The sequence below is a fragment of the Phyllobates terribilis genome, unplaced genomic scaffold (assembly GCF_046119375.1).
Source record: "Phyllobates terribilis strain yellow unplaced genomic scaffold, ASM4611937v1 Scaffold_2__4_contigs__length_985480577, whole genome shotgun sequence".
In the NCBI taxonomy this organism is placed as follows: Eukaryota; Metazoa; Chordata; class Amphibia; order Anura; family Dendrobatidae; genus Phyllobates; species Phyllobates terribilis.
This window is the reverse complement of record NW_027362762.1, coordinates 856,993,783-857,017,857: the sequence shown is the minus strand read 5'-3', so window position 1 is coordinate 857,017,857 and position 24,075 is coordinate 856,993,783. Positions and strand designations below refer to the sequence as shown.

General features: G+C 46.0%; 1 protein-coding gene across 1 annotated transcript in view; it reads left to right on the top strand.

Annotated features, from left to right (window-relative positions):
• Window positions 1-655: 655 nt before the first annotated feature.
• Window positions 656-24,075, top strand: part of NSRP1 (nuclear speckle splicing regulatory protein 1) — a 75,282-nt gene continuing 51,862 nt past the window's right edge. The window contains exon 1 of the mRNA XM_073667967.1: window positions 656-834. Coding sequence (XP_073524068.1) covers window positions 815-834 — 20 coding nt within the window. The 5' untranslated portion in view covers window positions 656-814. The remainder of the gene's footprint in view (window positions 835-24,075) is intronic.

Sequence of the window (24,075 nt, the reverse complement as noted above, 5' to 3'; positions counted from 1 at the left end):
CATTACCAGCACCCCTCTGCCAACTCCTGCTGTCAGGGGAGAAAGAAATGTGAATGGGCGTGGATTGGGGTGGGGGCCAAAATTTGCCGCAGCGCATGTAGCCCGTCCCATGATGTGTCCCTCTTTTTGTTCTTCAAAAGTTGGGAGGTATGACATACCCTTATAAAATCGCACTGGGCCCTGAAAACTAAATGGCCAATTGGTCCCTTTGGTCATATTAGAAGCTCCATGATAGTAAGCGGCCCTGTTGGAGACTTTGCAACTAGTTTCAAGCTTCCCCACTGGGTCTGGGTGTTTTTGCTACGGATATGGGAGTGTTGTTGGTTTATGAGGCATGGGCACAGTATGGATGGAGGTGCTGGTCACTGTGCACATCTTTTATGTGGGCAGAAAAATATTCTGCAAGTTATTCATGTGTATATATGCTTCACAGTGTAGAGATGGACTCTTCATTTTGTAATAGTAGGTTTAGTTCTCGTTCTGTCTTGTACTATCTCCTCCTTCACTGCTGAGCCTCCTGCAGCTGGCATCGACCCCACCATACCCGAACTGCCAACACAGACATCATTCTGCGCGCGACAGACTCTGAGCTGCGAAAACTACAATTCCCAGAGATCCCTCCGCAGATTCGTCACGACTACATCAAGTTTGTTTTCGATGCATGACTGGATAATGCTGATCTATGCGGACAAGAGACGTCATCACCACGACATGAAGTTTTAGACGCATAACGTGTGACCTGTGTGAAAATTAGGCTAAACATAGTGCCGAATGTGCAGCTGCGGACACGGCGCTCGTACCCTGCGCAGGAAAGATGGCGGCTCCCGGAAAGCAGTAAGTGGCAGCAGCAGCGCAAGTTGTGTGTGATAAGCTGTAGTAAGCACGAGAGCATCCTGTCCTGTATGTATATATAATGCCTCCACTCATACGTCATTATTGTTCCACGTTTTGGAGGGGATGTTATGTGTGGCTGTAGAGCAGGCTGCCAGTGGTGTGAACCTGCAGCTGTCAGAATATGATCAAGTGGCAGCCCTGCAGCATCTATAGAGCCATAAAATGCATGTGTGTATGCATGTGTATATCAATATATATAGAGAGAGACACATATACACTGTTTATGTATAGATGTGTTGTACATTTGTCCCAATGTACATATAAATCCTGGGTGACATGGTGACTTATGCTTGTTGATCCATGGCATATGTGTGACAATCTTTGCCCAGGTGCCATCTATAGATAAGCCAGTCTGTTGCTTTCTTGCTAAGTCACTTGAGAAGAGGGGAGATCTCTCAGAAGAGGCAGCAAATTTTCCAGGGGACCGCTCACCTCCTCCCTGACCCAGTAGTTCCCTACCCTCCCAGGTGCCACAGCCGGTGATGTCCTAAGGATTCTGAATGGAAGGAAGCATAGGACCAGAGAGAGGGGAGTTTCTTAATGTCTGGTCTGGGGTTTGTACTTATTGGACCCACCGTTAACCTCTTCTTCCAAGAGCCATAACCATTTTTTTTTAATTTCTCTGTTGTCGTCGTCATGTAATATGAGACGTTCTGAGACGTTGTGCCTGCTCTAAATGTTACAAAGTTCAAGTACTTGTACAATGGAAAGAAGTACCAGACTTTCAAGTATAAAAGCAGAACTCTACGTTTATTACATCATGGTCACTCTTATATAGGCATTTCTTGGACATACATTGTAGCAATATAATTGGCTCAGCTTATCTTTACCCACATGCTGGCATTAGCAAATATACATTTCATTGGCTAAAGTTGAGGTCTAAGGGGTAACGTTTCTCGTTGTGGAGAGTGACATACCGGCTCTTGCATGCCAAGGCTTATTCCCCGTGCAATTCTCCACTGGGAAATTTAATATGCAAGTTGCCTTTTCAGAGAGGAAGAGGACATGAACTCTACAGCGCCACCTATTGGGAGCAGCAATCCTACAAGTCACAATTGACCCTTTAACGAGTCGTGCGATATGAATTAGGATAAAAGCCAAATCAGAATCTCAATTTGCAGACACTGTGTTTCGAGCTATTGGCCCTCATCAGTGCAAAAGTTAAAATGATCTACACCACTTTAAGGGTCTAGGTGTGGTTCCCACTTTACTTTCACATTCTTGTGTCTCTAATTTCAGTTAGACAAAGAAATGCAAGAGACTCCTATTCTAAAGAAAACACACTAGCTTCTCCATTTCACAAGAGAGGAGATGCACGTAGACACAACTAAAATGGAGTCAAGATGAACAAATAAATCCTGCTCTCACACTGACAACTTAACGAGATGAGAGGTTTTTTTGCAGGATGAGTTGTGCTTTTGTAAGGCACATCTGCTTTACTATGCAATGTACTGCTGAGCGTAAAAAAAAATCTAACTGAAGTAAAATGCTGAAAAAAAAAAAATGCAATTTTGGATTTTGCTTTTATGGCATGGTTTTCCAGAACAATAGGTTTATGGCGATACCAATGTATATATTGTGTTACCAATATACAGCGGGTGAACTAAGTATTGAACATGTCATCAATTTCCTAAGTAAATATATTTTTAAAGGTGTACTTGACATGAAATGCTCACCAGATGTTGGTAACGACCCATCCAATTGCATTGACAGAAGAATTTCTAAACTACTGAAGGTTCCAGTGAGCACTGTTGGGGTGATAATCCAGAAGTGGAAAGACCGGTCACCATAAACCGGTCACAACCAGGTGGTTCTTTCAAGAGTTCAGGCAGAGAAGCAATAAGAATTATCAGACAAGTTGTCCAAGAGGCAAGGACCAGCTGTGGAGAGCTACAGAAAGACCTGGAATCAGCAGGTACAATTGTTTCAAAGAAAACAATAAGTTATGCACTCAACCTCAGTGGCCTGTATGCACGCTCCCCACGCAAGACTCCATTGCTGAACAAAAAGCATGTTCAAGTGCTTTTAAAGTTTGGTCAACAACATTTTGACAAGCCTGTGAAATACTGGAGAATAGAGTCTGGTCAGATTAGATCAAAATTGAACTCTTTAGATGCAATAAAACACACCATATTTGGAGGTCAAAAGACACTGCATATCACCCTAAAAATAGCATACCAACAGTAATGTTTGGAGCTGGTAACATCAAGGTGTAGGGCTGTTTTTCAACATACAGCACTGGCAAACTTCATATTGGAGAAGACCAAGACATCATAGGTACAACTGGGGTGCATATTCTGATATCTTAGACTAAACAACCTTTGGGATAAAGTACCAGCTAATCTAGAGAAAATCACTTTTGTAAGCCTCTCAGTGAAGAAGTCAAATGAATATAATTCCTAAAAGGGCGTTCACTCACACTAGCTTATAAATCTAAGCTAGTGTGAGAAAAAATCGTATTGCACTCGGATCAATGTTCTTCAATGAAGCAGTGCAGAACTGTGTTTTTTTTCTCAGCTGTATTCAGCTTGAGAAAAAAAAATCACAGAATGCTGTGATTTTGCTCTGAAGTTGGACAGTGCAAGGAAAAAAAATTGCATGCATATGGACCTTCAGTATGGCATCCGATTTTTACAGATACATTACAATTCTGTAACATAGGAAGCTGTATATGGTCCTGTAAAAGATTTATAGCTGTTGAATAAAAAAAACGGATTGTATACGGACAACACAGACGACAAGTGAGAAAAAATGATTGGATCAAACTAGATTACCAAGGCAGTGAGCAGTGTGAATAGGTTGAAGAGCATACTTATGTACAGAATGGTCAGAGACACAGCCGTCTGAACAGGTAGGGAATCTGTCACCAGGTTTTCGCTACTCCATCTGAGAGCAGCATAATGCAGAGACAAAGACCCTGATTCCAGTGATGTATCACTTACTGGTCTGCTTCCTGTCATTTTGATAAATAATCTTACTATTAACATCAATTAGTATAATCAATTAAACCACATGTGTCAAATTAATTTTAATCTTTATTATACACAATATCACATACACATATAACAACCCATAAAAAATACTCAATAAAACCCATTAAAGGGGCAGTGTGGATACAAATATGTTAAGGCACAGTAATATACTGTAATTCAGAGACAGGAAGTCATGTATACAAAGTGTCAATCTGCCAGGATAGCTATATACAAAAACAGTATATCAATACACTTATCATAACAGCAAAAGTCAATATATATATAACTTGTTGTAATTGGAGATGCAATTAGCCATCCATATTTAAATTGCCTGTTCATGGCAACACTAAGCCCTAGTCCGAAAAAGCCGTACCAACCATGTGCCATCCTCTATCACACCAGTACCCCTAGGGCTTAGTGTTGCCGTGAAGGCCCAATTAAGTATGGCTGACTAATGCATCTCTAAGGGAAATAGGAGAAAAGGAAAAAAATGAGATACTGGGGAATATAAGAACTGCTAGCTGGTGGTCATTGATATCTGTAAATGAGGAAAAGAAAAATATATTAGTAAGTGCTCCCTATAAGATCTCAAAATAGCAGCAATCAAGGTAAATGAATACATCACAAAATGACAAACGTAACCCCAATAAAGCGTTTCGTACTCTGAGACCTGAGGGTTGCAGGTGTTTGTTAGCACGTGAACCCAATAGGATTCACGTTTCCTTCAGTTTTCTAATTCTGTCTCCCCCACATCTTCACATTTCTATGTGTTCGATTACCTGATATTTAAGTTGGAAAACAGAGTGTTCCTTTGTAAAGTGAGCCGGAATGAATAAGAGGGTACATTTTCACCTAATGGTGGACTTTTATTGAGAAATAGGGTCCCGGAGACGTTGGGTGGTTTCACCAACATACCCAAGACCGCAAGGACACTTGATAAAATAAACAACAAATGATTCACAAGTGAAGAACCCTCTTATCTGGTAGTGTTTAGCAGGGCATGGGTGAGTAAAGGACTCGCCCTTCATAACGTTTGAACACTGGACTCAACCTAGACATGGAAATGTGCCTTTCTGTTGATTGTGTAGTGTATTTTTGATTAAACCAGTAGTTTTAGGGCCTATGTCGCTCTGACTAGATATATTTTTATATTACTGGGTCTTTTATCACGTAGTAGTTGTGGGGAAGAGAATTCAGGGGTATTGGGATATGAGTTATGTAATAGTGCCCAGTATTTGGTAATGCACTTATTGATTTTGCGCATAAAAGGATAAGTACAGACAAACGTCATTCTTTTTGTGTCACTATGTTGCTGATGTGTTGGTAATGTGGGTTTAAGTATATGTTCAAAATGACGTCTAATACAAAATTTTGTATTTATTTCTTAGTGTCGTTTCATCCATATAGTATTATCCAAGACTATGTGGTCTATCCTACAATGTTGTGACTTTGGTAGAACTTTTTTAATGTGTTTAGGATGACAACTAGTGAAGCGTAACAAGCTGTTATGGTCAGTGGGTTTTACATACAAATCAGTCTACAAAAATCCATTGATTTTGAAAGTAACCTGGGTATCAGGAAAATTAATAGTATGGTCGGTCATCATAGTGTATTGTAAAAGTGAGATTTGGGACATACATGTTCATATCCTGGGAAAACTGAGTGAACATGTCTATATTACCATGCCAAATAAGAAAAATGCCATCGATGAAGCTTCTCCAAACCACATCATGTTTTTGAAAAGCCGGATGGATGTACAGGTGCATCTCACTAAATAGAATATCATCAAAAAGTTAATTTATTTCTGTTCTTCAATACAAAAAGTGAAACTCATTATACACTGTGTGTCGAATTATTAGGCAAATGAGTATTTTGATCACATGATGCTTTTTATACATGTCCTACTCCAAGCTGCATAGGCTTGAGAGCCAACTACCAATTAAGTAAATCTGGTGATGTGCATCTCTGTAATGAGGAGGGGTGTTGACTAATGACATCAACATCCTATATAAGGTGTGCTTAATTATTAGGGAACTTCTTTCCTTTGTCAAAATGGGTCAGAAGAGAGATTTGACGGGCTCTGAAAAGTCCAAAATTGTGAGATGTCTTGCAGAGGGATGCTGCAGTCTTGAAATTTCCAAACTTTTGAAGCGTGATCACCGAACAAGAGTTTCATGGCGAATAGTCCACAGGGTCGCAAGAAGCGTGTTGGCCAAAAAAGGCGCAAAATAACTGCCCATGAATTGAGGAAAATCAAGCTTGAAGCTGCCAAGATGCCATTTGCCACCAGTTTTGCCATATTTCAGAGCTGCAACATTACTGGAGTATCAAAAAGCACAAGGTGTGCGATACTCAGGGACATGGCCAAGGTAAAGAAGGCTGAAAAACGACCATCTTTGAACAAGAAACATAAGATAAAACGTCAAGAATGGGCCAAGAAATATGTTAAGACTGATTTTTTCAAAGGTTTTATGGACTGATGAAATGAGAGTGACTCTTGATGGGCCAGATGGATGGGCCAGAGGCTGGATCAGTAAAGGGCAGAGAGCTCCACTCAGACTCAGACGCCAGCAAGGTGGAGGTGGGGTACTGGTATGGGCTTGTATCAACAAAGATGAACTTGTGGGACCTTTTCGAGTTGAGGATGGAGTGAAGCTCAACTCCCAGACCTACTGCCAGTTTCTGGAAGACAACTTCTTCAAGCAGTGGTACAGGAAGAAGTTGGTATCGTTCAAGAAAAACATGATTTTCATGCAGGACAATGCTCCATCACATGCATCCAACTACTCCACAGCGTGGCTGGCCAGTAAAGGTCTAAAAGAAGAAAAAATAATGATATGGCCCCCTTGTTCACCCAATCTGAACCCCATAGAGAACCTGTGGTCCATCATAAAATGTGAGATCTACAGGGAGGGAAAACAGTACACCTCTCGGAACAGTGTCTGGGAGGCTGTGGTGGCTGCTGCACACAATGTTGATCGAAAACAGATCAAGCAACTGACAGAATCTATGGATGGAAGGCTGTTGAGTGTCATCATAAAGAAAGGTGGCTATATTGATCACTCATTTTTTTGTTTTTGCATGTCCGAAATGTTTATTTCTAAATTTTGTGCACTGATATTGGTTTACCTGGTGAAAATAAACAAGTGAGATGGGATTATATTTGGTTTTTATTAAGTTGCCTAATAATTCTGCACAGTAATAGTTACTTGCACAAACAGATATCCTCCTAAAATAGCCAAATCTAAAAAAAAAACCCACTCCAACTTCCAAAAACATTAAGCTTGGATATTTGAGTCTTTTGGGTTGATTGAGAACATTGTTGTTGATCAATAATAAAAATAATCATCTAAAATACAACTTACCTAATAATTATGCACACAGTGTATAGAGTCATTACACACAGAATGATCTATTTCAAGTGTTTATTTCTGTTAATGTTGAGGATTATGGCTTACAGCCAATGAAAACACAAAAGTCTTTATCTCAGTAAATTAGAATACTTCATAACAACAGCTTGAAAAATGTTTTTAAAATCCGAAACGTTGCCCTACTGAAATGTATGTTCAGTAAATGCAGTCAATACTTGGTCGGGCTCCTTTTGCATCAATTACTGCATCAATGCGGCGTGGCATGGAGGCGATCAGCCTGTGGCTCTACTGAGGTGTTATGGAAGCCCAGGTTGCTTTGATAGCAGCCTTCAGCTCGTCTGCATTGTTGGGTCTGGTGTCTCTCATCTTCCTCTTGACAATACCCTATAGATTCTCTATAATAGATTCTCTATGGGGTTAAGGTCAGGCGAGTTTGCTGGCCAATCAAGCACAGTGATACTGTTGTTTTTAAACCAGGTATTGGTACTTTTGGAGTGTGGACAGGGGCCAAGTCCTGCTGGAGAATGACATTTCCATCTCCAAAAAGCTTGTCGGCAGAGGGAAGCATGAAGTGCTCTAAAATGTCCTGGTAGACGGCTGCACTGACTTTGGTCTTGATAAAGCACAGTGGACCTACACCAGCAGATGACATGGCTCCCCAAACCATCACTGTTGGTGGAAACTTCACACTAGACCTCAAGCAGCTTGGATTGTGGCCTCTCCACTCTTCCTCCAGACTCTGGGACCTTGATTTCCAAATGAAAATTGGAACTCTGGGACCTTGTGGAGTGTGTCAATGACTGCCCTCTGGACATCTGTCAAGTCAACAGTCTTCCCCATGATTGTGGAGCCTACTGAAACAGACTAAGGGACCTTTTTAAACGCGTAGGAAGCCTTTGCCGGTGTTTTTTGTTAATTATTCTAATTTACTGAGATAATGACTTTTGTGTTTTCATTGGCTGTAAGCCATAATCATCAACATTAACAGAAATAAACACTTGAAATAGATCACTCTGTGTGTAATGACTCTATATAATATGAGTTTCACTTTTTGCATTGAAGAACTGAAATCAATTAACTTTTTGATGATATTCTAATTTAGTGAGATGCACCTGTATACGAAGGAGTTTTCAACTTGGGCCATAAAGATGTTGGCATATGGTGGTGCAACATTGGATCCCATTGTTGTGCCCCTCTTTTGTAGGAAACACTGATCCTCAAATAAGAAAAAGTTCCTCTTAAGAATGAGCTCTGTGTCCATACAAAAAGTTTTTTGTTCCTGTGTAAAGGGGGTATATTTATTAAGGGATTCAAGAACGGCCTAGGTGCCCCTGGGTGGTCAATGCTAGTATACTACCAGACTAATGAGGCTTCAGATGCTGTAAGGGGACTCCTTCCTGGGCAAGTCCTAATTAGTTAGCATACTTGCATCAGCTAGGGCAGTGGAGTTGGTGTCCATTTTGATGGAGTTGAAATCTGTATAAAATGGACCAACTCCTAAAATATATAATAAGTTGGGTTCATTAGTACAATGCAGGATGTGCTGTAAATGTTTTAATAAGAATTTGGGAAAGTTATGAAATGTCCTATAAATGTCTGTTCTGTTCCTGATCTAAGGATCTCGGCTTTTAGTGGAGATGAATCTTTGCTGCACTTTATGTACATGCTGAGTAGTGAGACCGGGCTGTGGAGTCGGAAGTCACGGAAATTGAGGAGTCGGAGGTTTGGCTTAACGACTCCATAGCCCTGCTATCAACACTATACAAATTGTTTTGGCACACATCTGAAGATTCTGTTATATTAAGGACATAATTTATAAGCAGGAATAAAGCTCTAAAGCTTAAAGTGGTTGTATTAAGTTTGTAATTTATCCCCTATCCATAGTATAGGGGATAACTTCCTGACCCCTGGGGTTCTATTTTTGGAACCCCCCAATGGATTGTGAGAACCAGAGCTCTGTATGAATAGAGTAGTGGTTGACCAGAGCCCCGGTGTTCTGGAACAGTGGAGGTGTCCGGGGTCGGACCCCAAGCGATTGGGAAGTTATCGCCTATCTATATATTAGATTTAAAATGCAAACTTGGCACAAGCCCTTTAATAGTGGGGGATAGAAAGGCTTCAGGTTTTTAACAGGTTTCCTTTATTGGGTTTTTTCACAATTCGTTTATCATGGGAATGATGGAGATAGCTACATACAACGCTTAGGTTCCCATCAACAATACAGTAGCAGCGTACATGTGTGACCACCGCTTCTTTCAAACAGTGGATCTGGGACCCTGTCTTGGAGACTGGTGGGGATCTCAGCAGTCAGAGCCTCCTTAACCCACAGTTATCACCTATCCAGTGGACATGTATTGTAATATAAAATGTTTGGAGTTTTGAATAATTGAGCTTAAAGGGGTGGTCCGAAGGCAAAAGTAAATTATTTAAATCCCTATCTATTTGATGCCTTAATCAAAGCTATTTTCTAATATACTTGCTTTAATAATATCATACCGTTCCCTAACTACACTATCTGTCTATTTTTTTTTTCTTAACTTCCTGTCTGATGATTCTTTTTGAGAGTCCCTGTAGCGCCGGCGTCCCTGCCCTCTGCTAGGCAGGGACGCTGTTCCCCTCACCTCTCTGCTCCGTGCCCGGCGTCCTCCTCCCGCTCTGCTGGCAGCGCGCGCTCCTTCCCGGCCACTGTGCTTAGGGCGCGCGCGCGCGCTCTCCCTCCCTCTTAAAGGGGCCGCGCGCGCCGTCCTAAGGAGTCCCCGGCCAATGGCCGGAGGACTTCACCATATATAAGGCACCTCCTCCAAAATGGAGGTGCCCGAGCAATGTTGTTGCACTGTTCACTACTCTGCTTCAGCCCTCAGGTCCCGTTGCCAGTTACCTGCCAGATACCTGCCAGATTCCTGCCAGCTTGCTGTCTTATTCCTGCCTGAAATTCTGCTACCTGCCTGCTAGCCTGAGGTCCGACAGTCTGCCTTACAACTCCTGTCAGTCTGTCTAAGGACCAGCTTGCCCGCTCACCTGGGAGCGCTCATCTGCTGCCTGTCTGCTAGCCTACCTGGAGGCTCTGCCGTCACGTGCTGTGACCACCCGCCTGTCCAGAGACTTCTGCCCGCTCACCTGGGAGTGCTCATCTGCCGCCTGTCTGTTGGTCTTCCTGGAGGCTCCGCCGTCACATGCTGTGACCACCCGTTTATCCAGAGACTCTCGCCTGCTCACCTGGGAGCTCACGTCTACCATCAGCCGCCACAGGTCGTACCAACCCTTTACCCAGAGACTGCCCCGGTCACTTGCCGTGTCCATCTGCCCGTTCATCCAGAGACTGCCCCGGTCACTTGCCGTGACCTCCTGCCCGTTCTTCCAGAGACTGTCCCGGTCACCTGCTGTGACTGCCTGCCTGGTCGCCACCCGCTCCCTCACAAGGACCGCCCCCTTGTATAGTAGCTCAGAGGTTCCGCCTCCCAGACCCGTTACAGTTTGCTCGGGCCATGGAACCCGGTGGCACCCAAGCTCCCTCGCTCTCGGACCTGTGTCATGAACTGTCCCATCAGAGGTCCCAACAGGAGTCCATCCTGGGTCACCTGCGGAATGTCAATTCTCGCCTGGACACTCTGACTGCTCCGCCAGCAACCTCCGCCAGTGCCATGACTCGCAATCCGGCAGCTCCGCTGCCCACTAATACCATGGTATCCTACCCCGGACCCCGGCTTTCTGCACCTCCTCGCTTCGGAGGCGACTCCGCCCAGGCTCGGGGCTTCATAAATCAGTGCACCCTGCACTTTGAACTCTTGTCCCACCAGTTTAACTCCGACCGGGCCAAAATTGCCTTCATCATGTCCCATCTCACCGGGGAGGCCCTGGCCTGGCTAAATCCTCTATGGGAGAGAGGAGACCCCCTGGTGTCCGACTTGCCTGCCTTTCTCACGGCTTTCCGGAAAGTCTTCGACGAACCCGGACGGAAGACCTCATCCGCATCATCACTGCTACGCCTCCGTCAGGGAAGTCTCACCGTGGGCCAATATGCCATACGGTTCCGTACCCTTGCCTCGGAGCTGGCCTGGGATAACGACGCTCTGGTATCCGTCTTCTGGGAGGGTCTGTCCGGCCGTATTAAAGATGAACTTGCCGGTCGGGACATTCCTACCACTCTCGATGACCTAATAACTCTTGCCACCCGGATTGACCTACGGTTCCAGGAGCGTGCCAAAGAGGTCACCCGTGAGAGGAGGTTTCCACGTCTAGCTCCTACTTTTCAGAAACCCGTCACTCCCTCCGTCTCTCCCCAGGTACACTCTCCTGAGCCTATGCAGGTCGGCCAGACCAAGATGGTCAAAACCCGTCAGGACTTACGCCGTGCCGAGGGGAGCTGCTTCTACTGTGGCAGTAAGGAGCACTGGATCCGTGCCTGCCCGGAGAGGTCGGGAAACGCCTGTGTCTAGGTTCGCTCAGAGAGGTCGACCTAGACAAGAATAAATCCTCTCCATCTCTGCTGCTGTCAGTCTCAATCGTCTGCGGGGAGAACCGTTATTTCGAACTATCCCAACTTGACTCTGGAGCAGCCGGGAATCTTATTTCACAGTCCCTGGTAGAGAAATACCGCATCCCCACCAAACCTCTGGCTGTACCCTTGTCTGTTGCTGCCGTGGATGGGGGTCTCTTACCACGCCCCATCCAACTCATCACCGAATCCATTACTCTGCAGGTGGGAATGCTGCATTCTGAGAGTATCTCCTTTCATGTTCTGCCTGGACTCTCTCACGCCCTCTTGCTAGGTCTACCTTGGCTCCAGAGACATACACCCGTGCTTGACTGGCAGACCGGAGAAGTCCTTCGCTGGGGACAGGACTGCCATAAGACCTGTCTGGTTCCCGTCCATCCCGTCCGTCCTTCTCCTACCCCAGCTAATCTACCTGGACTTCCGATTCCTTATTGGTCTTATGCTGATGTCTTTAATAAAAAGGAGGCAGAGACACTACCCCCTCATAGACCATACGACTGCCCTATCGACCTGTTACCCGGTACTACTCCTCCCCGTGGGCGTATTTATCCATTATCCGCTGCTGAGACCCGGTCGATGTCCGAATATATTGAGGAGAATGTGGCCAGGGGATTCATCCGGAAATCTACCTCCCCGGCGGGAGCAGGCTTCTTTTTCGTCAAAAAGAAGGACGGCTCTCTCCGTCCCTGTATAGACTATAGAGGCCTTAACCAGATCACGGTGAAGAATAAGTACCCCCTTCCGCTCATTCCGGAGTTATTTGATCGTCTGAGGGGGGCTAGAATCTTCACCAAACTGGACCTCCGTGGGGCGTACAACCTGGTTCGTATCCGTCAGGGGGATAAATGGAAGACGGCATTCAACACCCGGGACGGTCACTATGAATATCTGGTAATGCCCTTTGGTCTCTGTAACGCTCCTGCCGTCTTTCAAGAGTTGGTCAATGACATCTTCCGGGACCTTCTCTACTCCTGCGTAGTGGTGTACCTGGACGACATCTTGGTCTTCTCTCCGGATCTCCAGACTCACCGGAGGGACGTTCGTCAGGTCCTGCTCAGGCTCAGGCAGAATCACCTCTTCGCTAAATACGAGAAGTGCCTCTTTGAGCAGACCTCGCTTCCGTTTTTTGGGCTACATTATTTCTCAGACCGGCCTACGAATGGATCCAGAGAAACTGTCTGCCATCGAGAAATGGCCTCGACCGGAGGGGTTGAAGGCCATTCAGCGGTTCCTGGGCTTCGCCAACTACTACCGCCTCTTCATACCACACTTCTCTTCCCGGACTGCCCCAATTTCCGCGCTCACCCGTAAGGGTACTAATCCCAAAGAGTGGCCGCCCGAAGCGGAGGAGGCCTTTCTTTCCTTAAAACAGGCCTTCTCTTCCGCCCCGGTGCTGCATCGTCCGGACGGCAACAAGCAGTTCTTCCTGGAAGTTGACGCCTCCTCCTCTGGAGCCGGAGCGGTACTTACTCAAAAATCATCTTCCGGGAGGATGGTAACTTGCGGCTTCTTCTCTAAACTCTTCTCCTCCTCAGAGCGCAATTATTCCATAGGAGACCGAGAGTTATTGGCCATCAAACTGGCATTGGAGGAGTGGCGTTACCTGCTCGAGGGGGCTCTTCACCCGGTAATAATTTACACTGACCACAAGAACTTGGCTTACCTCCAGCATGCCCAGAGACTTAACCCGCGCCAAGCCCGGTGGTCCTTGTTTTTTGCTCGCTTTGATTTTGTTCTTCATTTTCGCCCGGCTGACAAAAACGTCAAGGCGGACGCCTTGTCTCGATCCTTTCTGGTGTCTGATCTCGAGGAAGATCCGAAACACATCATCGATCCCGCCAGAGTAATGCAGGTGGCTCCCGTGAGTCTAAATCGTCTCCCTCCCGGAAAGACGTTCGTATCAGTACCTGATCGGGAGAAGATCCTTCACTGGGGTCACTCGTCTAAACTGGCTGGCCACGCCGGTCAGAAAAAGACCCTCCAGCTTATTACCCGGCACTACTGGTGGCCTACCCTGCACAAGGACGTAATAGACTTTGTTTCTGCCTGTGTGTCCTGCGCCCGCAACAAGGTTCCGAGACATCTGCCAGCCGGTCGCCTCCTTCCGCTTTCTGTACCTGCTGCCCCCTGGCAGCATATAGTAATGGACTTTATAACTGACCTCCCAGTCTCTGCCTGTTGTACGGTCATTTGGGTGGTCGCTGACCGCTTCTCCAAGATGGCTCATTTCGTTCCCCTGCCAGGCCTCCCGTCTGCACCCGAGCTAGCTAAAGACTTTATTCGTCACATCTTTCGTCTTCATGGCCTGCCCCTCCACATCGTGTCGGATCGTGGGGTACAGTTCACCTCACGCTTCTGGAGAGCCACTTGTAAACTGCTAGACGTCACCCTGGACTTCTCTTCCGCTTACCACCCACAGTCCAATGGTCAAGTGGAGCGGATCAATCAGAACCTGACCAGTTACCTCCGGCACTTCGTTAATGCCCACCATTCAGACTGGGTGGATCTCCTACCATGGGCCGAGTTCTCTTATACAGTTATATGAAAAAGTTTGGGCACCCCTATTAATCTTAAGCTTAATGTTTTATAAAAATTGGTGTTTTTGCAACAGCTATTTCAGTTTGATATATGTAATAACTGTTGGACACAGTAATGTTTCTGCCTTGAAATGAGGTTTATTGTACTAACAGAAAATGTGCAATCTGCATTCAAACAAAATTTGACAGGTGCATAAGTATGGGCACCCTTATCAATTTCTTGTTTTAAATAATCCTACCTACTTTTTACTGACTTACTAAAGCACTTTTTTTGGTTTTGTAACCTCATTGAGCTTTGAACTTCATAGCCAGGTGTATGCAATCATGAGAAAAGCTACTTAAAGTGGCCACTTGCAAGTTGTTCTCCTGTTTGAATCTACTCTGAAGAGTGGCATCATGGGCTCCTCAAAACAACTGTCAAATGATCTGAAAACAAAGATTATTCAACATAGTTGTTCAGGGAAAGGATACAAAAAGCTGTCTCAGAGGTTTAACCTGTCAGTTTCCACTGTGAGGAACATAGTAAGGAAATGGAAGAACACAGGGACAGTTCTTGTTAAGGCCAGAAGTGGCAGGCCAAGAAAAACATCAGAAAGGCAGAGAAGAAGAATGGTGAGATCAGTCAAGGACAATCCTCAGACCACCTCCAGAGAGCTGCAGCATCAACTTGCTGCAGATGGTGTCACTGTGCATCAGTCAACTATACAACGCACTTTGCACAAGGAGAAGCTGTATGGGAGAGTGATGCGAAAGAAGCCGTTTCTGCAAGCACGCCACAAACAGAGTCGGCTGAGGTATGCAAAAGCACATTTGGAGAAGCCAATTTCTTTTTGGAAGAAGGTCCTGTGGACTGATGAAACCAAGATTGAGTTGTTTGGTCATGCAAAATGCGTTCTGCATGGTGGCAAAAAAACGCAGCATTCCAAGAAAAACACTTGCTAGCCACAGTAAAATTTGGTGGAGGTTCCATCATGCTTTGGGGCTGTGTGGCCAATGCCGGCACCGGGAATCTTGTTAAAGTTGAGGGACGCATGGATTCCACTCAGTATCAGCAGATTCTTGACAATAATGTTCAAGAATCAGTGATAAAGTTGAAGTTACGCAGGGGATGGATCTTTCAGCAAGACAATGATCCAAAACACCGCTCCAAATCTACTCAGGCATTCATGCAGAGGAACAATTACAATGTTCTGGAATGGCCATCCCAGTCCCCAGACCTGAATATCATTGAACATCTGTGGGATCATTTGAAGAGGGCTGTCCATGCTCGGCGACCATCAAACTTAACTGAACTGGAATTGTTTTGTAAAGAGGAATGGTCAAAAATACCTTCATCCAGGATCCAGGAACTCATTAAAAGCTACAGGAAGCGACTAGAGGCTGTTATTTTTGCAAAAGGAGGATCTACTAAATATTAATGTCACTTTTCTGGTGAGGTGCCCATACTTATGCACCTGTCAAATTTTGTTTGAATGCAGATTGCACATTTTCTGTTAGTACAATAAACCTCATTTCAAGGCAGAAACATTACTGTGTCCAACAGTTATTACATATATCAAACTGAAATAGCTGTTGCAAAAACACCAATTTTTATAAAACATTAAGCTTAAGATTAATAGGGGTGCCCAAACTTTTTCATATAACTGTAACAATCACGAGAGCGAATCCTCCTCCAAATCCCCGTTTTTTGTAGTCTTCGGTCAGCATCCTCGGATTCCTTTTCCTGTCTCCACCTCTGTGGACAACCCGGCTGCGGAATCTCTCGTTAGCAAATTTTCCTCCATTTGGGAGAGTACCCGATCCGCACTCCTTCAGTCGTCCGAACGGATGAAAAGACACGCTGACAAAAAACGCCTGGATCCTCCACAATTTCGTCCTGGAGATAAAGTCTGGCTCTCATCTAAATATGTCCGACTCAAGATACCTTCTTACAAGTTAGGGCCTCGGTTCATCGGTCCTCTGGAGGTCATCAGTCAGATCAACCCGGTGGCCTATAAATTGAAACTCCCGGCCAACTTACGGATCCCTAACTCCTTCCATGTATCTCTCCTCAAACCTGTGGTACTTAACTCTTTTTCCAAGTCTACAGGTACGCCTCCTGCTCCGGTTTCTGCTGAGGACGAGTTTGAGGTAGAGAACATTCTTGCCACCAAAAGGGTAAGAGGAAAGACCTTTTTTCTAGTAGATTGGAAGGGGTTTGGTCCTGAGGAGAGAACGTGGGAGCCCCGGGAGAACATCCATGCCCCTCTTATCCTTGCTAAATTTCTGTCTGGCCTAAAAAAGGGGGGGCCTAAAGGGGGGGGTACTGTAGCGCCGGCGTCCCTGCCCTCTGCTAGGCAGGGACGCTGTTCCCCTCACCTCTCTGCTCCGTGCCCGGCGTCCTCCTCCCGCTCTGCTGGCAGCGCGCGCTCCTTCCCGGCCACTGTGCTTAGGGCACGCGCGCTCTCCCTCCCTCTTAAAGGGGCCGCGCACGCCGTCCTAAGGAGTCCCCGGCCAATGGCCGGAGGACTTCACCATATATAAGGCACCTCCTCCAAAATGGAGGTGCCCGAGCAATGTTGTTGCACTGTTCACTACTCTGCTTCAGCCCTCAGGTCCCGTTGCCAGTTACCTGCCAGATACCTGCCAGCTTGCTGTCTTATTCCTGCCTGAAATTCTGCTACCTGCCTGCTAGCCTGAGGTCCGACGGTCTGCCTTACAACTCCTGTCAGTCTGTCTAAGGACCAGCTTGCCCGCTCACCTGGGAGCGCTCATCTGCTGCCTGTCTGCTAGCCTACCTGGAGGCTCTGCCGTCACGTGCTGTGACCACCCGCCTGTCCAGAGACTTCTGCCCGCTCACCTGGGAGTGCTCATCTGCCGCCTGTCTGTTGGTCTTCCTGGAGGCTCCGCCGTCACATGCTGTGACCACCCGTTTATCCAGAGACTCTCGCCTGCTCACCTGGGAGCTCACGTCTACCATCAGCCGCCACAGGTCGTACCAACCCTTTACCCAGAGACTGCCCCGGTCACTTGCCGTGTCCATCTGCCCGTTCATCCAGAGACTGCCCCGGTCACTTGCCGTGACCTCCTGCCCGTTCTTCCAGAGACTGTCCCGGTCACCTGCTGTGACTTCCTGCCTGGTCGCCACCCGCTCCCTCACAAGGACCGCCCCCTTGTATAGTAGCTCAGAGGTTCCGCCTCCCAGACCCGTTACAGTCCCCCTTATGTGGGGCCCGTTATTCTATATGGAGGACTATGTTGGGCCCATTTTTCTGTATAGAAGACTATGTGGTGCCCATAATACTGTATGGAGGACTATGTGGGGCCCATTATACTGTATGGAAGACTATGTGGAGCTCATTATTCTGTATGGAGGGCTATGTGGGGTCCTTTATTCTGTATGGAGGACTATGTGGGTCCCATTATTCTGTATGGAGGACTATGTGGGTCCAATTATTCTGTATGGAGGACTATGTGGGGCCCATTATTCTGTACGGAGGACTATGTGGGGCCCATTATTCTGTACGGAGGACTATGTGGTGCCCATTAGTCTGTACGGAGGGCTGTGTGGGGCCCATTAGTCTGTACGGAGGGCTGTGTGGGGCCCATTAGTCTGTACGGAGGGCTGTGTGGGGCCCATTAGTCTGTACGGAGGGCTGTGTGGGGCCCATTAGTCTGTACGGAGGGCTGTGTGGGGCCCATTAGTCTGTACGGAGGGCTGTGTGGGGCCCATTAGTCTGTACGGAGGGCTGTGTGGGGCCCATTAGTCTGTACGGAGGGCTGCGTGGGGCCCATTAGTCTGTACGGAGGGCTGCGTGGGGCCCATTAGTCTGTACGGAGGGCTGCGTGGGGCCATTAGTCTGCACGGAGGGCTGCGTGGGGCCCATTAGTCTGTATACTGGTTGGCCCACGACTTTGTCCAAGTTTTCTATTTTGGCCCTCTGAGTGTTTAAGTTTGATATTCCTATTTTAAACAACAATAATATAAGACCAAATACAGTTTTCTAAGTTAATAATACTTTTTTTTTAATGCATCATTAAGTTTAAAGACTAATTGCAATAATTTTCATTTAATAAATCAATAGCACATAAGATATATTACAAAGTTTAATATTTTCATATCAGAGAAATCCGCTCTGTCTCCTTCTGGACTGATCATTCATTCTCAATTCAATGGTAAAATCTGTCTTCAGAGAATTAGTGGAGATGGCAGATGACCATTAGAGCTCATAAAGTTCTATGGAGAGGGGGAGGAGCTTGAGGCTGACGCAGATGTTCTCCTGAAATGACAGTTAGGCTATGTGCCCACGATGCAGAAATGAAGCAGAAAATTTCTGCAGCATTTCTGCATCTCCCTGGCAGAAAAAAACGCATGCAGATTGTGCATGCGTTTTTCCTGCAAAATACATGCGGATCCACATGCGAGTTCACATGCGTTTCCGCATGCAGCTTGACAAGCGCTTTCCAGGCGATAGCATCACTTGGAAAGTGCTTGACAACTAGGTCACACTGTATAAATCCATGCTAACAGCATGGATTTATACAGTGTGAACCGTAAAAATTAATACAAATAAAGCTATACTCACCCCCGAGGCCCCGGCGTGGCTGCAGCGCTGCTTCCTGGCTGGTTCCCGGCTGCCGGCATATCGCGAGAGCGGTGAAGGGCCTGCGGTCACCTGACTGTGACGTCACCGAAGGTCCTTCAGCGCTGCTGGCATTCAGAGAGAAGCCGCTGGACAGGTTTTTTTACAGGTACAATGGTACCCAGGTCTGGATGAGAGTCTCCTCTCCTCCAGAACTGGGTACCATCCGCACATAGAGACGCATAGAAGCCGCTTGTAAAAATGTACAGTCGCGGTTTCTATGCGTTTCAATGCAAGTCAATGGCGGGAGTTCCGCTGCGCTTCCGCAAAATTAAATGACATGCTGCGGATTTTTGTACGCAGCATAAACGCTGCGGAAAAATCCGCAGCATGTGCATAGAACATGCGGAATCCCCTTGGGGACCATGGGGTGCGGATTACCATGCGTTTAACAAGCGTTTCCGCTGCGGAAATTCCGCAGCATAAACGCTTGAAAAACGCTACGTGGGCACCCAGCCTTACCCTTTTGAATTGGAACTGTTATTTCAGGAGAGCTTGCAGTAGAACGTCTGCGTCTGCCTCTACCTCCTCCTCTTATTCCCTCCTCCCCTCTCCATAAAATCTTATGAGCAGCAGCAATCTTTATCACCAATCTAAGCAGTGGGTGAGTCTGACCACTGAATACAGATTTTTCACTTGAATTGAGAATGAAAGAACAGTCCCAAGAGGAGAAAAGGAGAAAGAAGCAGATTTCTATGATAAGATATATTACAAAGTTTCATGTGCACTATTGATTTATGAAATAAAAATTTAAAACAACTCTTTTTAATGTTTGAGTCCAGGGCTGTGGAGTCGGTAAGCCATACCTCCGACTCCCGACTCCTCAGCTTCCATGACTCCGACTCCCTCATACACGGCTCATGTTTAAGTGATGCATTTACTGTAGCACAGATTCATCTCAGCTAAAAGTCTAGACCCTTAGATCAGGAATAGGACAGACATTTATAGGACATTTCATAACTTTCCCAAATTCTTATGAAAAAATATTCCCCACAAACTGCATTGAACTACTGTACCCAATTTATTATATATTTTAGGAGTTGGAGTCAGTCCATTTTATACCGACTCCACCAAAATGGACACAGACTCTGACTCCACAGCCCTGGTTGAGTCTGATCGGAACAAAAACAAAACAGAAAAATTTTGTTGTTTTTTTTGTTGTACACATGGACCATTGGTGTGTATGTTGTGAGCAGTCTGTTCAGCATGCAGACGAAAAATACATTAGTCTGAACCAGCTCTTTTGCTTCTATTGTCCGGCTAAAAGTTTGTCAAACATATGCAAAAAGGACACTGTTGACATTTTCATGTCTGGATCCATTTTTTTGCCTGTTGTTCTGTGAATTACACTTCTCAGAAGTGACTTTGTAGTGGACATTTTTCATCCACACATGCATCTGACAGAACACACACGTAGTGAGAAGATGGCTTGGATGGATTTGTTTTCTTCAATGGAAATTTGTTTAGCCCCTAATGTTTTAAGCAACAGTGTCCTGCAGGGGGCAGCAATAGACAACACATTCTTACCTTACACACCAAACTAATATAATGTGTGAACTGACTGCAGAATGGTCACTAAAGGTGTGAAGGACCGCTCTACACATAGCATAGTACTGGAAAATATCCGCCAACATTGACATCCTTTAGACCAGGGGTGCACAACCTTTCCTGGTATGAGGGTCACATTGCCACATTCAACGGCTTCCAAGGCCCTAATAAGACATAATGAAGTATTACCTTTTTGAGACTTTTATGGCATATAAAAAGTATATGCCATAAATGTCTAAGAGAAGCAGGTTCCACTACCAGGACTCCCACATATCTGGAGAATGGGGGTCCTCTTTTCCCCAGTCAGTACTCCAGAGAGGAGGAGACCCTGCACACACATGACTCTCTCCAGTGAAGATTATGGGTGTTGTAGTAGTTGGCTGTATTTTACAATTCCATTAAAATAGAATAGTGAGAATGGCCCCCCACCATAACCAACATATGCTGTTCTGAAGGGCTAAATGGAGGTCAAGGAACCCAATCTGTGTCGTTTATGGATGTATAGGGGACCCAGATAAGGTTACATTAGAGGTGGGCAATCAGTTTGGGCCACAGGAGACCATGTCTGTTGTGGAAGGTCGAACCAATAGGCTGAAATTAATTCTGCTCAATATTAATATATTATTAATTTTAATTGTATCACTTAATATTGAGCAGAATTAAGTATGCTGACTTCCCCCTATATACTGTATGAGCCTACACATGGCCCCCCTATATACAGTATGAGACCGCACACAGCCCCCTATATACAGTATGATCCCCGCATAGCCTCCTATATACAATGAGCCAAAACATAGCCCCCTATATTCAGTATGAGCCCCCACATAGCCTCCTACATTCAGTATGAGCCCCCACATAGCCTCCTACATTCAGTTTTAGCCCCCACATAGCCTCCTACATTCCGTATGAGCCCCCACATAGCCTCCTACATTCAGTATAAGCCACCATATAGCCTCCTACAGCCCGTGGCCACTGTTTCAGCTCTTCGGCTGTTTTGGTCTGCATGCCGGAGTGGAACAGCCAAAGGGCCGGATGTGGTCCCCGTGCCGCAGTTTGCCCAGATCCGGTTACATAGTGCTCTATTCGTGATTGCTGATCCTTGCTCCTGAGCAGTGTGCTATTCTTCTTCCCTGTGACATGGAAACTACACTACAAAGAAGGTTGGGGGCCGCACGGTGTAGCATGGTGGGGCCGCAGGTTGTATTCCCTGCTTTAGACACTCAACCCTATGCAAGTCAGGAGAGAAAGTTGCACATAAAAACATAAAATGGAGAAACTGCAACTGGTGATGTGTGAGCGTGGCCTCTCTTCAAGGTCTACTCCAGCAGTTACAGCTTCTCCGAAAGGTAACTGGTACTGTCATCACTCCTGCCTTCATAGTGCAAAATAAGTTTCCCATTCTCCTACTTCTCTAGTCATCAGGACGCACCCCAGAGCAGGTCCTCCCCCCTACTGGTCACAGCAGCTTCCCTTGCATTACCCAAAACTGGCTCCTACTCCACTCACAGCATTGCGGCAGCAGATCTCCCTCCCAGCACTGCGCTCCCTTCTGGCGACTTGTGCCATTGCTTCCCTATGGAAAAAAAATTATCACAAATTGAATAGTTGTTTTTTTTTGTGAAAATTGCATATCCTCTTTTGATTCCCCAAATGTGGAAACATTGAAGGTGCTGTGTACATTGCAATTTTCCAGATTTAACTGCCACTAACAGGAGATGTTACGCATACAGGGAAGTATCCATTGATGCCTTCATGGGAAACAACAACAACAAAAAAAACATGACAACGTTAAGGGTATGTTCTCATGTGCAGTCTTTGCAGCGTTTTTGCTGCATATCTTATCTCATGTGTACACTGCGTTTTTTTTCCTCGCCTGCATTTTGAGCTCTGCTGCGTTTTTGCCAAGACGCAACAGGTCAATTCTTGCGGGGTTTTTGCATTCTTTTCACCCATTAAAATGAATAGGTAAAAAAAACATGTATATTGTATCTTTTCTGCCACCACCCAGTTTTTGGTGCTGGAAAAAAAGTTGCAAAATGCAACATGTGAACATACCCTAACAGTGGTAGAAAAATGTGACAGTGTGAGAATGATAAATCCATCCAGCTGTACGCATCAGCTATAGTTTGACCATATTGTACAGAATATTATACTGGAATCATGTGTCTCCAAACACAGACAACCACCCTATGCCCTCTCCTGCTCCCACCTGCTAACACTTTCTCTGCTCCTCCTCACTGCAGGTGACATCTCTCCGAATCCTGGTCCTCCTCAACATATCCCCACAGTCACTTCTACCTCTCACCCATGATCTACCACAAACTCTCGCAACCTTTCTAACCTCATACCCATCCACCCAGTCCCCGCTTCCCCAGTTGCACTAACAGGTGCCCTATGGAACGCTCGCACCGTCTGCAACAAACTTTCCTACATCCATGATCTTTTCATTAGTAACAAACTTTCCTTCCTCGCCATCACTGAAACCCCTCCGCCTCAGCGGCTAACATTGTGGAGGCGTAGGTTTTCTCCTGTCAGATACCTGTGCCTTCACCCAAATCCCACTACTGCCCTCCGTTACTCTCCCTTCTATTGAGGTGCACTGTGTGCGCATCTACTCCCACTCCAACCGGCTGTCATTTACCGCCCCCCAGGGCCAGCCACCACTTTCTTTGACAGCTTCACCACCTGGCTGCTTCATTTCCTTTCCACTGACATCCCCACTATCATCATGGGCTACTTCAACATCCCCATTAAGGCTATGTGCCCACGATGCAGAAATGCTCAGGATTTTTTCCTGAGCATTTCTGCATCTCCCTGGCAGAAAAAAACGCATGTGGATTGTACATGCGGATTGTACATGCGTTTTCCTGCCAGGGACATGCGGATGTGAAGCGTTCTTCACTTGCATTTCCGCATGCGGGTTGACAAGCGCTTTCCAAGCGATTTTAGCATCACTTGGAAAGTGCTTGTCAACTTGGTCACACTATATAAATCCATGCAACCGGCATGGATTTATATAGTGTGACCGAGAGAATGTCAAAAAATAAAAAAATAAATATCATATTTACCTTCCGATGGCCCGTGCTGTCTTGCTTCACCGTCCTGGCTGCCGGCAGCGGAAGAGTGAAGGACCTGCCGACGTCAGCGTCGCGTGACCCGTCACATGACTCTGACGTCAGCGCAGGTCCTTCATTCCATCGTGAAGTGCCGGGAAGCAAGGAAGAGCGCAGCGCGGGCCGCCGGAAGGTAAGTATACATTTATTTTTTATTTTATTCTTTTTTTTAATGGTACCTGGTTGTGGAAGAGACTCTCCTCTCCTCCACACCTGGGTACCATCCTCACATTAGAACGCGCCAATTACGCAAGTACAGATGCAGTCTTGCGGAATTGGCGCGTTCTAATGCAAGTCAATGGCGGCAAAAACGCAGGACTTCCGCAAAATAATTGGTAGTGCTGTGTTTTTTTCCGCAATGATAATCCGCAGCGGAAATTTCCGCAGCATGTGCACAGCACATGCGGATTATCATTGGGGGACATGGCAGGCCTTCTACCATGCCTTTTTTAAGTGTTTCTGCAGCGTTTTTGCCGCTGCGGAAATGCTTAAAAAACGCATCGTGGGCACACAGCCTAACACT